The sequence below is a fragment of the Telopea speciosissima genome, chromosome 7 (assembly GCF_018873765.1).
Source record: "Telopea speciosissima isolate NSW1024214 ecotype Mountain lineage chromosome 7, Tspe_v1, whole genome shotgun sequence".
In the NCBI taxonomy this organism is placed as follows: domain Eukaryota; kingdom Viridiplantae; phylum Streptophyta; class Magnoliopsida; order Proteales; family Proteaceae; genus Telopea; species Telopea speciosissima.
This window is the reverse complement of record NC_057922.1, coordinates 15,800,405-15,815,563: the sequence shown is the minus strand read 5'-3', so window position 1 is coordinate 15,815,563 and position 15,159 is coordinate 15,800,405. Positions and strand designations below refer to the sequence as shown.

General features: G+C 37.1%; 1 protein-coding gene across 2 annotated transcripts in view; it reads left to right on the top strand.

Moving 5' to 3' along the window:
• Positions 1–15,159, top strand: part of LOC122667013 (protein transport protein Sec24-like At4g32640) — a 65,663-nt gene that overhangs the window by 45,215 nt on the left and 5,289 nt on the right. For both annotated transcript variants that reach the window (XM_043863161.1, XM_043863162.1), the window contains exons 13-20: positions 120–196; positions 664–735; positions 897–980; positions 1,497–1,616; positions 1,749–1,817; positions 8,104–8,181; positions 8,294–8,432; positions 8,710–8,874. In XM_043863161.1, the coding sequence (XP_043719096.1) occupies positions 120–196; positions 664–735; positions 897–980; positions 1,497–1,616; positions 1,749–1,817; positions 8,104–8,181; positions 8,294–8,432; positions 8,710–8,874 (804 nt within the window). The remainder of the gene's footprint in view (positions 1–119; positions 197–663; positions 736–896; positions 981–1,496; positions 1,617–1,748; positions 1,818–8,103; positions 8,182–8,293; positions 8,433–8,709; positions 8,875–15,159) is intronic.

Genomic DNA, 15,159 nt, shown 5'->3' with positions numbered 1-15,159 from the left:
TCAAGTTATTTCCTTAATTTTTTTAGGTTCCTTCAATTTTTTTTTGCACCATTTTGAAAGATATATTTATTTGATTTACATGTCTGAACTTTCTGATAATCGTGCGATATGTCTAACAGTACTGCCCTCAGTTGGCATCGGAGCTCTTTTTGCTAGGGAAGCTGAAGGAAGGACTAACATCTCTGCTGGGGAGAAGGTATTGATATCTGATTTTCAATCCTCTTTTTTCTATTTTGGGATGGATATGGGTGTGGGATTTGGCATCTGGAGTATGTCTAGAGGTGCAGTGAATTGAAAAATTATGCAGTGTAGGTTAGGGAAACGAAACAATTATAATATTAGAAAGAGATAGAAAGAATCATTGATATTATAGTTGCATATTTTCACCCTTTACTTCCCTACAGTATTTTTTATTCTGGCCTATGATGCACTTTTATTTCTCTGACGATTTTAATTCTAACAAACTACACTCTGAAGCGCCAAAACATTTGGTGAAAAATAAAAAGGTTAGTTGGCTTGACTTGTATGGATTGTCATGTCACAAGTCAGAATTAAATGTTACCCTCCAGAGCTGTGTTTTAAATTATTGTTACTGCTGTATGAACTCCTTTTGTGCAAACAAAATATTTCCTGAATTCTTATTGCCACGTCATTGAATTTTAGGAGGCCCATAAAATGCTCCAACCGGCTGACAAGAATCTGAAGACAATGGCAATAGAATTTGCCGAGTATCAAGTGAGATTCTTTTGTATATGCTTATTTCTTTTCCAACTTAGATTTCACTTATTTTTTATCTGCATAATGATTGGCTCCTGGTGACTCCCAGTTGTGCTATTGCAACAATATGTGGATTATTTTTTTTAAAGGAAACCATTTGATGAGTCACCTTTATCCAGGTTTGTGTTGACGTCTTCATTACCACCCAGAGTTATGTAGATATTGCTTCCATCTCTGTTGTCCCGAAAATTACTGGAGGACAGGTACTTTCTGCTGGTGGTGGTGGTGTTTTTTTAAATTTCCATGATATCCATTTATCGAATAAATTGATGTACCTGATATTTCTATGTCTCAAACTGAAGTTTAGAGAACAGTAGCTTGGTTTTTTCATAGGAGCTTTCTTTACATGGTATCGTTAATGGTGCCAATGGTGATGCATGCCTGTATCCAATAACTGCTGTTGAATAACCTAATGACCTAATTTATTTCTGACATCTATTAGTCATGTAAAACTTGGGTTAGAAGTTATTGTATTTTTTTTTCAATAAAACCTTGCTCAACTAGGAAAAAGGGCTTACTCCAGATTATGACTTGTTCGTAGCCTCAATCCATTTCGACTATTTTTTTTTTTAACAATTTCTAATTATTCATGAGTTTGTTTTGGTGGATAAGAATCCTTCAGTAAACTTTGGTGGAAAGGTGTCAACATTTGTAACCATGTTTGTTTGAAATGTTTATCTTTTTCTGGCTAATGGGTTCCAAATTTTTTCCTGTTTCAGATATATTATTACTACCCTTTTTCAGTCCTTTCTGATTCTGCCAAGCTTTACAATGATCTTAGATGGAATGTCACAAGACCTCAAGGTTTTGAGGCAGTGATGCGTGTACGTTGTAGCCAGGTCAGTCTCTTTTAATCTTGTACTGTCTTCTAATTTTTACTATTTTTGGCCCTGACTGCTCTTTTGTAATCTAGCAGTCTATTATATGAGCACTTAAATGATTGTCCTTTTTATTTTTCCTTTCTTTTGTAGGGTCTCCAAGTTCAAGAATACTCTGGAAACTACTGTAAACGTATTCCCACCGATGTGGATCTTCCTGGGGTATGTATTATCTTTGATGAAGTTCTTAGTTACTGTTCTATAATTTAAGAGGATTCTTGTCTGTTCTTCTGTCAGTTCAATAATGTCTTAAGATAACCATGTTAATGATGATTTTTCCCCCAAATTTCAAAATCAGATCCCATGGACGTTCCTAATTCTGTAAGATTTATGATTTTGGAAATTATGACTCTAGTTTAATTAAGCAGTATGCTTGTTGATTGGTCGGTTTAAAGTGTTAAGTTCTGATATCCGGTTTCTCTATCAACCCGAAAAGATAACCAGGTCCGCATTCACTGATTCAGTTGTCCTGGTCCAATGTGACAACTCTTGACATCTGTATTTAAAATTTATTAAAAGGAAGCCAGTGTGCACATGTTGTATACTTTGCAGAACCCCCACATCGACTGCTGCTTTTTTTTTGGTTTAACTTTTTCAATAGGATGACTGGAGGTGAAGGTTTTGTGTTGTACACAAGGAGCACACTAAAGGTGTAGAAACGCAGGGTTTCGACCGAAATTTCGGCTTTGACTGGATTTCGGTACAAAATAGTGCATATAAAAGCCCTATTTCGATCGGCATGGGTCAAAATTTGACCACTTTTGTGAATTTTGTGTGGTTTCTTCTGTGAGAAGGGAAAACTCCAAAAAAACCCCTATATTTAGTAGTTGTGGCCAAATCACATACATATCTTGGTGGGACATAATGTTAGGTACTGCTACAAAGCATCTATAATGACGATTTGGGACATTTAAGCAAGATTTGTGTAAGATTCAAACTTAGAGGTATATCCTTTTTCCCCAAAGGTTTCTAGCCTTTCTGGAACTCTATGTGGTACTGGCATAGAGTTGGAGGAATGGTTTTGTAGGGGTGTTTAAACCTTGAATCATACACTTGTACTGGACTACTTGTAACACTTGTACATTTGTACTTGTATTTGTAACACTTTGACATTATGTAATATTAAATGGTTTTCTTGTCATTCCCAATGCATATTTTTTTTGTTTTTATTGAATTCAATGTGTTCTAATACTCAATTATGTATAGAATAGGCTGTATTTGAGAAAGTATATCCACCTAGGGTACAAACCCAAACTACCATTTTGGGTTTTTTTTAAAAAAAATACAATCTAAAGGTTCGTATATGTTTAGAAATTCTTAATTAGGGTTTCTTATAAGTTATGAGTCAAAATATGGCCATTTGACCACTGAAATACTAGCCGAAACATGCAGAGTTTCGATTGAAACCCAAAATATTTCGGTTTCAAAGAAATCTGGAACCTTGATCTACATCATTGTTGGTGTAGAAGTGTTGCTATGGTCTTTTCCTTGCTTTTTCAGAAATCCATGTGTGTCTGTCATACCTTTACTTTTGTTGAGTATCTCTCTCTCTCTCTCTCTGTATTCTTTCTTTAGATTAGACTTTTGGGTCACTGGGTCCCCCCCCCCCCCCATTTTTTTGGTAATATCAATTTTATTAAGAAACTAGAAATTTACAATCTGTAATAAATACACTAGTCAGTATCATTTTTTACACAATTAGAGAGATCGATAGGAAATTCCGATGGTTAAATAACAGTTCCTATGAAATCAGCCGGTTAATTCATCTCATGCTAGACATGCTGGAATTGTCTCCATCGAATCCTGTTCACTAGCTGCAATATGGCACTTTTCAGATGCTGTACGTGTAAGGCTGTACCGCACAAGGACCTTGTACTTTGCGCTCCAGAATGTCAATTGCTAACTTATAATCAGCTCTAACTGCATTCTTCTGAAAATTCTTCTCCCCACATAATACCAAGCCTCTATAAATAGCCAGCAACTCTGTATGTAAAACTGATCTGTCAGAACCAATCCCTACATAAGCAACAATGGAATTTCCTACCTCATCATGAACCAGCCTCCCATATGAGGCTTTATTTTGAAGGAGAGACAGGTTCGAAAACTTGGGTCTCGGTGCCAACTCGGACCCTTGAAAAACCAAGTCGAGTCGAGATCTCACCGAGTTGGTGCACTTTTTTTTTTTTCCGACTCGAAGCCTCCTCTCGGTGGGTTTTAGACCTAGTTTGGGTCTGAAACTTGGTATTCAACCTATTTTTGGCCATTTAAACACAATGGCACTATCAGACTTTGCAAAAACAAAGTCAAAATAGGAGTTTCACTTAGTGGGAAAGCAGGACAGACACTTACTTATCCTAGAAACCAGGATAGACACAGGACAAACACACTTATTTATGCCTAATATCATTTAAGTAAATGCTTTTACTTAAGATATTATTCATAAATAAGCAAATACCCCCTATTTGAATCCAATAAAAATAGTTAAAAAATCAAATTCCAAAAAGAAAAAAAGTCAACCCCCCAGTTCAAGAACAAAAATTGGATTTTCGGTGGTAGGTGCAATTTTCAACTTTCTAATGCTAGGGTTTTTCTCAAATCTAAAAATTCCATAAATCTTGTTATGGTAAAACATTGCTAAAAACCAAAAGTGCGGTAAAATATTCATTTGTTTTGATGTCCAAAAATATATTTTCATTCAGAGCGATTTTGACAGCATTCGCGCACACTGAATTAAGTTTGACCGGTTCATAACTCCTTCAATATAAATCAGATTTGGTGTGCGCGAATGCTGTCAAAATTGCTCTGAATGAAAATATATTTTTGGACATCAAAACGAATGAATATTTTACCGCACTTTTGGTTTTTAGCAATGTTTTACCATAATAAGATTTATGGAATTTTTAGATTTGAGAAAAACCCCAGCATTAGAAAGTTGAAAATTGCACCTACCGCCGAAAATCCAGTTTTTGTTCTTGAACTGGGGGGTTGACTTTTTTTCCTTTTGGAATTTGATTTTTTAACTATTTTATTGATTCAAATAGGGGGGTATTTGCTTATTTATGAATAATATCTTAAGTAAATGAACATTTACTTAAATGATATTAGGCATAAATAAGTGTCTATCTTGGTTCCTGGCATAGATAGGTGTCTGTATACCAAGATTTTCCAGCAAGATCTCGAGATCTGGCACTCATATAAAGGACCTAGATGGGCATTTTCCTAGGTCAAACCGAGATCCAAGATCTCGGCGAGATATTGACATTTTGAGACTCATAGGCAGTCTTGTGTCGGGATTTCGAAAAACTGAGAAACTCGGTGAGATCTCGTGAATTCTCGAACTATGGGAGAGACCCATCACAATGAAGAGCAACTGTATCCATTGGAGGAAACATCCAAGAGCAAGCTTTTGGGATACCCATACAACTTGAATACCACACTACGCAATATAAATGTTCCTCGAATTTTGAATACCAGAAAATGAACAAGATGTACTTCTTAACAGAACGTCTTCTTTAATGGCTGTCAGAAGTTGAGGTCTCGTTCTTGTTTTATTTCTAAAACACCGAAAGTTATGATCTTGCCAAAGATGGTGAACAGTGGAGCTGAATGCAGCTTCCCCATCATCCCAATTGAGTCATCTCCTCCATACTCATAGCTAATCCACGTTGCCTCCTCAACAATGTTTCACTTCTGCCTCCTGCTCTGGTAGCAAATACTTAACACATCATCCCTAACAGCAGAACTGAAATAACAATCAAAGAACAGGTGATCCCAACTCTCAATTCTTGTCCCCAAAAAAAAAAACCACAAAATGGATTTAACACCTATCTTCTTTCGAATCAGCTGGATTTGTGCAGGCAAAACCTAATTGCATCTTCCAAGTAGTAACTGAATGTCTTGGAATATTACCAGTAAACCAGACTCCATCTGCGAAATCTACCTTAGCCACCTTTTATGTAATCATCTCCCAAGCCGATTTGGTAGAAAAAAAGCCACTGGCTTTACCTTTCCATATTATTATGTCAGGATCAGAATGATGGAGCTTTGTAATATTGGGAAGCTGCTGCCACGCTTCAATCAAATCCATAAGCGATAGAAGGACCAAACACAATCACAAAAAATGTCTTCCACCTTTGTCATTTTTCTAGATCCCGCATCTAACGGATACGGTCCCCAAAGCTGTAAATCAGAATTCTTGCGGGATGCCACTTATCAAGCTATAGTCTTGTAGACATCCCATTCCAAATAAGATGATGCACTAGAGGTTCTACATGGTCCCTATATTTCAATATCTTCCTCCATACCCACAAATAGTTCTGGAGGGGTTTCACTGTCCAAATATAATCATTCTTCAAGTACCTGTGATTGATCTATTTAACCCAAATATTGTCTTTGGACGAGGCAATCAGTGATTGATCCATTTAACCCAAAGATTGTCTTTGGGTGCGGCAATCCACCATATTTGCTTTATGATCCCTGCGATATTCATGTCCTTGCTATGCTTTATGCTAGCTCTTCCTGTTCTTTAGGTTTGCAGATCAATCCCAAGAAACATAATGGGTCTTCTTCTCAAGAGTAGGACTTGACCAAAAGAAGTTAGAAAACATGGATTCAATCTTGTTGATCACCTTACCCAGAAGACCGAATAAGCCCGACCAGCAGGTGTAAAAACTCTGAAGAACCGAATTTACCAACTGCATCCGCAACATACAATAAGAAATGAGCCTTCCATCCTTCTAACTTTTGTCGAACCAAATCCAAAATTGGAGCACAATCACCAATTGATAACTTCCCTAGAATAAGTGGGACACCAACATATTTGATAAGAAGCTTAGCTTTTGTAAAAACCCGTTTATTTCATAAGTTGCATACTGCTAGAATGGGAAAGGCCTCCAAGAATAATAGAGGAGTTATACTTGTTAAGATGCAGCCGAGAATAGGCAGCAAACTCATCTCTAAGTCGCCCAAACTAGCTAAAATCGATTCACGAGATTCCTTCATCAAGATCATTAAGTCATCCGCAAACATAAATTGGATAATTTTGAGGCAGCAATTGGATTCTACTCTCAGAATATAAATTTCCTATCAAGGATGAGAAAAATTCCATAGCGATAATGAATAAGGAAGGAGAAATGGGATCACCCTGATGAATTCTTCTACCACTAGGAAAATAACCAGCTGGGCTACCATTCAAGAGAACAGAAAACATGGCCAGTTCACACAAGCTTCCACCTAGGCCACAAACTTCACAAGAAAACCCGTTTTATGCATGGCTAAGAAGAGGAAGTTCCAGCTTAAAGAGTCATATGCCTAATGAAGATCAATCTTCAAAACTGAGATGAATTCTTTTGATCCAATCCCTGGACCACAGCATGGCACACCAGGATGTTATCTAAAATGATTCTTCGTTTAATAAATGTTGACTGGGTATCACCAACCAAAGCACTAATCACCAACTGCAGCCTTTTTGTCATGGTCTTAGTAATGATCTTATAGAGTAAGTTGCAAAGTGCTATGTGCTGATAACCAGCAAAGATAGAGAGATGGCTTCTTTTGGAATTAAACAAAGAAAAGTGGAGTTAACTGACCAGGGCATAATAGAATTAGCAAAGGACCTTTGAACTACATCAATCTGCTCCAAACCTATCTTGGGGTTTAAGGCTTGCTTTGAGTGTGGGACTACTGGACTGAAAATAGTTCTAAGGCATAATTTTTATTATTAAAGCTATTGAACACAGTCAAACCATCCAGCTGAATAGATGTACCAGACATTTTCTCTTTTTTTACTAAATTGGGTAGAGAGTTCAACCAGCTGCAAATAAATTGGGATGATTTAGACTGGCTCAAGTAGAAAATAAGTTGAAGGAGAGATGTTTGATCTCATATGCGCATTTACAATGAAGGCCATTGAGTGCGCTGGGGAAGAGTGCTATGATGCAGATTAGAGTTGTTAAAAGACTAAAGGGTTGACCAAATATTACTTGGTAAGAAGAGGTGAGAAAAGATATGAATGGCTTTGGGTTAAGTCGGTTGACCAATCAAACATGGTTTTAAATAGAATTAAATTGGTGAAGAAGGATCCATGTAGCTGACCCCATTTAGTTGGGAAAAGGGTTAGTTGAGTCAAGCTGAGTTGAGCTATGGCTTAACTATTTTCAACGTATGGGCTGGACTGTCTCTCAGAACATTGGTCTTAAGCTTTCCGCGTTACTAGTGATATTTTTCTACATTTGAAACAGTTCACCTGGTGTATGTAATGCTGTAGGAATTTGATCTGGACAATTTCTCGGATTTCATTTGTTGAGCATGTCTATCTTTGTTTCTCTTTTATTTATTGGATTTTTAATGTAGTGCCCTGTTAACCAAGACTATTTGTTAAACTCGCCTGTGAAATAGTACATGGTGGAGATTAGTTTTTATATCTGGCAAATGCCGTTGTTTTGTGCAGATTGACAGTGACAAAACTATTATGGTCACCTTAAAACATGATGATAAATTCCAGGAGGGATCTGAGTGTTCTTTTCAGGTAGAAACAAGTATTCATCATATTTACACTGGTTTTAGTGGTCCTGTATTTATGAATCTGTGAAAGAAATCCCTTTTAAACTTGTGGTTGTACTGTGCTTTCTATTTTCTAGTGCGCCCTTCTCTACACAACTGTATATGGCCAAAGAAGAATCCGAGTGACTACTTTATCACTTCCATGCACAACGGTGCTCAGTAATCTGTTTCGGTCTGCTGATCTGGATACTCAGTTTGCATGTTTCTTGAAGCATGGTAATTAATCACATCTTATGTCTTTTCCACCACTGATTTTCTGTCTATTCTTCACTCTTTCATCGAGGTCTATTCCATGAATTGAAACACATTTCTTACTTGAACTGCGTTAAACATTGAGAAATATTCAGCATAAAATGTTGCCATTGTTTCTTATTTAATTGTTAGCTTGTTGTGTACTGGGTCCACTGATGATGCTTGACCCATACTTAGTTCATCAATAACTTTTACTTCATGTTGAGGATATTGATCATTTTCAATTTTATGCCTTTTGTAGCGGCCAGTGAAATACCTACCAGCCCACTTTCACAAATCCGAGAACAGATTACAAACTTCTGCATAAGCATTCTGCATTCATATCGTAAGCATTGTGCTACAGTATCATCCTCTGGACAACTGATTCTTCCTGAGGCGCTTAAGCTTTTGCCGCTCTATACCCTTGGTATGTTCTTCTCTATATTGAGTTATGTGAACCTTGGGAGTGTATACACTTTATGGCTGTACTGTGTATGTGTATGTGTGTCCATCTGTGAACACAACTTTCATTCTGAAGATAAGAAGTTTGATGCTTTTGGCTTGCTGAAGTCAAGTATTTAGCAAAGATAAGAGTATTTAAATCTGCTAAATGTAGAATATCAACATATGTTCCAGTTAGAAATGCTTGATTATTTCATGTACATTGAGCATCTATCCAGAATTTGGCATGTTTCCTTTTTGAGCCTGTCTTCCATGATTTGGTAGGCATCAACTTGTCTGAGTGTATTTGGGGCCTCTTCTCATTTTGAGTTTTCTTAAGATGGTCTTTCCAGAAGTAAATATAAGAACTTCGATTAGAGTTTTGATTTGGTGAAAGGAATTTTAATAAAGCAGTTGATGCTTATTGGGCTAGAGAATGTTTAGGTTTAATAAAACATCATTCCAGTTATATATATATATATATATATATATATATATGTATAAAGAGGAAAACGAAATTAAAAGGGTAAGGGATTAGAGTTAAGGATGCATGTTTACCAGGAATTTTACAGTTTCTGTCAGTTCAGTATTTATTGTATTTTATGGAAAAATTGGAGGTTCGGTTTTATTGATTTTCCAGGGCATTCCACGCCATTACTAGGAACTGGTTATTGATTATGAAACTGGTATTATGGGCTAAAAAATTATAGTTTGAGGACTGTAGTTAGAATTCTTTCCAAGAAAAGATGGAACTCTGCTTGCAATTTTAGATAACAAAGACGGTGGTAATTAAGGCTTAAAAATGATAATTTTCTAGGTTGTAGCTGCTGCTGTAAAACAGGATACAATGAGTGGAAAATGGATCATCAAAGAATTTAGATCTGAGGAGACTGCAGGCTAACCAGATGTGGATAGATTATAGAGGATAATGGCAAAGTTGCAGTCTTGATGGTGGACCCAATCGAGCTTCGTAAAACTTAGGTGAACAAATTCAACATGATAGAAGGAACTGCAAATCCTACCAGCATGGGAGAAATAAAGAGCAAACACCCTAATAGCAAAACAATCTTATCTACCAACAACAGATAGTCAAATAAGATGAAAAAGCTGAAGAATAGCAAAAACTAGCAGTTTCTGTGAGAGTAGAGAACTTCTCCAACAGTTCCATATAAGACAATTTTGTCGGTGTATTAGGCTCACCCACAACTTTAATGAATCCAATCTCTCATTTGTGTGTTGAGTATTGGTACATGTTGTAGCCTAGTTGACCAGAGGTATATGTATGCACAAACGGAGCAATGAACAGACAAACAGTACAACTAACACCCACAATTACTCAATCTTTTCTATTAGTTGATAGAATCAATAGGGAACGGTCTGAATAAAAATAATATATATGTAAATCAGATTCAATAAGCACTGATGCGATTAGAGGGAACTCACCAATTATCTCAGTTGGGGTGGTGGGGATAGAGAAGGTAAAGCACCAATGCTATGGTGAGAGGGAGTACTGTAGCTATAACAACAGGACAACAAATAGAAGGTATTAATCTTTGATTTGACCAATCTTAAAATTCACCATTACTGTGCTGGTCATCCCCTTTGTGCTTTATATTAGGCCACCCCTTATTTTCACTTTAATTCTAAGCATACTAAGACTCAAACAAGGAGTTGAGAAAGTAGTAAATCTTCTTTACATGTGGTAATCAAACTGTAAATCACTCTATATTAGCTGAAATATCATTAAAAATAAAGAATTTCCCTAGTTTACTTAAGTTGCAGAACATAATTTAATTCATATCTAGACAAGAAAATTTCGAAATAAACCCTAGGTTGATGGCATTCATAATCCTCTTTTGCCTTGCTTAAAAATACTTCGGTGAAGAGGCAATAGAATTATGTCCATGAGCTGAAAATGCTTCTGCATGACACTGATCCTCTCCCCCTAATTTTTTATTGATAATTGCGAAATTTTATTTTAAAAAAAATAGCAAAGATGCAAAGAATAAGTACTACGACAACAACAAACCCTAAATAGGATACGGCCCCAGGTACAAAGAACCCCTTCCTGTCTCCTACCTCGCTAGCTCATTGGCAAGAGAGTTTGCGGGTCTCAGTCTCCAATAGGAAGAGAAGTTTCTTTGGTTAAGAATGGCCTTGGCTGTTTTAATAAGAGGAAGATATCTCCATGGACTATCTACTGATAAGGGTGTCAATTTAGAACCAGAACTCAAAACCGGAACCAAAACAGCCATTTAAAAACGAACCAAATCGAACATAAGAAATTTGTTTCAAACTTTCAGTTTCAGTTTTAGGCTAAAAATTGTTGGTTTGAACCGAACCAAACCGAATCAAGTGTAACCCTTATGAACCGAACCTAAACCATACTAAACCCTAAAAGGCTGTAACATGAGTTGTAAGATTTCAGTTTTCACTTCATCTCTTCCGCTTTGCCTTTGATTATTGACTCACTTCACTTCTCTTCTGCAGTTCTGGACTTCTGCTCGTTTCCTCTTTCGTGCATTGCTTCTTCAAGGCCAATATGAGACATTCCTAAGTCTTGTACAAATCGAAGAAGTGAACCGAACTTAACCAAATATGTTAAACCCAATTATCGAGACTGTGTATGAACCGAATGGGAACTGAATAAAACTGAATCGATTCGGTTTGAGGTTATGAAAATTACTCGATTTCTGTTCGGTTTTTGTTTGTACATATTCTATCTTGAACTGAACTGAAAAACCGGAACGAACCGATTAACACCCTTACCTACCGATGCTTCAATCCAACGAATCACCAATTGGGAATCCTTTGTTGATGTAGGATCGAAGAAGATAGACAATTCTGAGCATTCACACCTAGACTTCTAGGCCATCCCTCGTAGAACTGAAAGCATTCTCACCTCCATGGGAGAAATCTCCCTATGTTGTAAACTTTCTGAAACTTCATTACCTTTTCAGATTTCAGAATGACCTACAATCCTTTACGTGGGCATAGATTTCCCCAAGCCTTAGTTGCTTTCCCCTAAGGAACTATTTACTTGTACCATAAGTAACTAGTTAGTTTTTCTTAAGGCAAGCAGTTACTTGTTCCACACATAATAGTTAGTTGTACAATAAGTAATTTAAAACTTAAAGTTTCAAGTAACTAGAAAAGCTTTAAAAAACTTCCCAAAACTTAAACCCCGAGTTTGAACAATTGAAAAGAACCCAAAAGTAAGTCTAAAATAACTAAACCCTTGTTGGTCAAGTTCTCCATCACTTGTACTGTTATTACTTCTGATCAACGTTGGAAAGAAAAACTTTTAATAGAATCAGTTCTTCCAATAGGGTCGGAGAGACTAACAGAGTCACTCTCATGATCCCAAAAACTCCCCAATCCCAATGTGCCTGGGTTTCCCGAAGAACTTCCATTTGTATTAAGCTTGATAGTGCTTTTGGGGGGAGGATCCCAAGAATGGTGAGTTGCGTCTTTCTACACACTAGAGAAAACCACAAGGTTCCAGTGCTTGATGAAGTAATCAATGGATAAAAACTCCAAAATGCCTCTATCATGGATCATGGTAGGCTATCTTGTTGTCGTCAGCATGATCAAGTAATTCACCTCTTGTTGAGATCTCTGCTATCCATAGAACTTTCGAGCAGCGGCTTGTGGCTTGTGGCATGCTTGATAAGGGAAACAAAAGACGACCCTCAAAGCCCCCATGAGATAGATTTTAACAAATAATTGCAGAGTTTGTAGGATCGAATGGCAACAGCCAAGAGGGGGGTGAATTGGCCAATTGGGTGACAAATGCTTCTTACGCTTTCTTGCAATATGTAGCCACACATGCCAAGGATTTCTTTTACCTAAGCCACATAGGCCAAGGATTTCTACCCGGATCACACAGATCAAGGATTTCTTCCTTCAGCTGCAGAACACATCCACGAGCACCTCAATAGTTGTAGAACATGTCCACAAGCTACACACAGCAATATGACTTCATACAAGTATGTAATTGCACCAATTCAAGCTCAATGATTCTCACAAGCTGTCAAGCCCTTTCTCAATATGATATTTCCTTGTATGTTCTAGTGTTATTCAATTCAAATGACTCAAGCCTTTATATGTGCAACAAATTAGCTATTAAACTAGTTGTTGGAGTCCATTTTGGGATTTCTCAAAGGTACGAAATATTCAAACTATTTGGGTCTTCAATAAAACAATTTCGTTGCCAAGAAATCTAGCTGTTGGAGCTCATTAACATCAATGAAAATGTTTAGAGTTCTCACTCAGTTGGTTAGAGTTCAAGTGATGCATTTAATACATTCAAATCTAGTCAAACATCACTACCAGAACATTAATTGTTCATAGGACACAAGTCCATGTGACCTCTACGAAAGTCTGTGGACACAAGAGTACAGGACTCAAAAATCTTAGTGTTTGTCACGATGAAAGCAAGTCACGGAAGTCCGTTAGGATTGTTTGCGGACACTCAATATAAGGCACGGTTGTCCTTCAGAAATGTCTTTAGTTTTGGCTTAATATTCCTTTGTAAGCACGGATGACCATCACTACCCAAAGAAGTCCGTGAACAGTAAAGTCATATAGTTTTCTAAGTTAAACCACCCAGTTTCTTGGGTTTGTTCATTTAGGTCTTTAGTTGACTTTTACTTTGTGCTTTCTTATCTTGTGGACATCAACATAAGGATTACATAAATTTAAAATTAAAGAGCAAATCCTATGTCTTAAGATGTCTTCAACTTTATCCACTTTCATCTTGAAATATTCTACAATTTGTTCTTCAAGCTGGATCAGTCTTTAGCTTCACGAAAGTCTGTCGACAGCAAATCTTCTTCAATTAACTTGTCATTTCTTCAATCAATGGTTTGCACCTCAAGTACTTGGGTTCATCAATCTCTTAGCACATTAGCTAACATGTTAGAACACCTAAACACACATCATACAAGGTTTTCATATCCAAAACACATAATCATACAGAACCTTCTAGGTTCAACAGAGTTGGTCATTCGGACCTTTCAATTCATAGATGTGGATCTCGGACTTATCAATGGGGATTATTCCCAAAACTCATAAAGAGTAAGGGCTTGTTGGTTGGTTGTATTTGTTGTTATGGTGATCATAGACCACCCTAGGGATGGAAGGACTTTCTTCTTCGCTTAAGAACTTGATTGGTTCCTTTTGAGTGCTTGGATTTGCTTTGGGCTGCTCACTTGGTCGCCTAGTATCGTGAAACCTCTTTGCTTGCGGAGGCAGGAGTGAAAATGTCTGAGGGAGTGCTTCGTGAGAGAATTGTGTAGTGCGGAGAATAAATATCCCTGTCTGGATTGACTGAGTCTGATGGCACTACTTGACTCAAACTGCACTCAAAGGTATGCTTCAAACCTCAATAAAGGTAGGGCATTTCCCATTTTTATAGAAACTTCATACCAAAAAGAATGGAGGGGGATGAAAAATATCTCTTCTCACCATCCCCATAGTGTATGAGACAAATGTATGCATTTCGATTAGGGTCGTATTCTATGGTTACAATTCTATCCTGTCAATCCCAGCAAAAAGTCTCTAAACAAGGTTCTAGCACCATGCCAAATGTGTCCGAAAAAGAAGAACAAAGCAAAAGAAACATGCGCAAAAGTAAACCAATCCCTTGGACTGCTACGAAAAACACCATCAGATTTCAAAGTAGCACACTCTAATTCAAAAATTTCCCCCAATTGAGCGTGTCTAGCTTTTTTTTTTCACAGTTGCGGGATCGCTATAACTGACTCCGTTGAGTTTGCCACTACAGAACTCAACAGTTACACCTACTTGTTTGACACTATACTTCGATTTTTCTGTTCTAAAAAGAACATCGGCTCTCACAATTCCATCTCCGTCTACCAAAACTACCAGAAATGTTTCAAAAAAAAAGTAGGCATACGACGTACAAAAAGTTCATGTCCTTTATCTCTAAAGACGGGATGTCCTAACCATCCAACAGCTATTTCATCCCCGTTGTAAGGACTCGTGAGTCTTGGGTCTACTTGACTCAGTAGACTCTAAGGCCAAGTTGAGTTTTTGAGGTTTAAACGTTGGTATTTTCTGGCCAGAGTTGGTGGTTGGATTGACCTGACAATGTTGGTGATGTGGCTGGAGTAGGTTAGCAGTGAGAAACAAATGTATGTTTTGTAACAAAATGTATTTATAAATTAAAATATCAAACGAAAAACTAATCAGGTCAAATGGTTTAGGTGTGGGTGAGTTCAGTTTTGATAAAGAGTAGGTGCTTTTT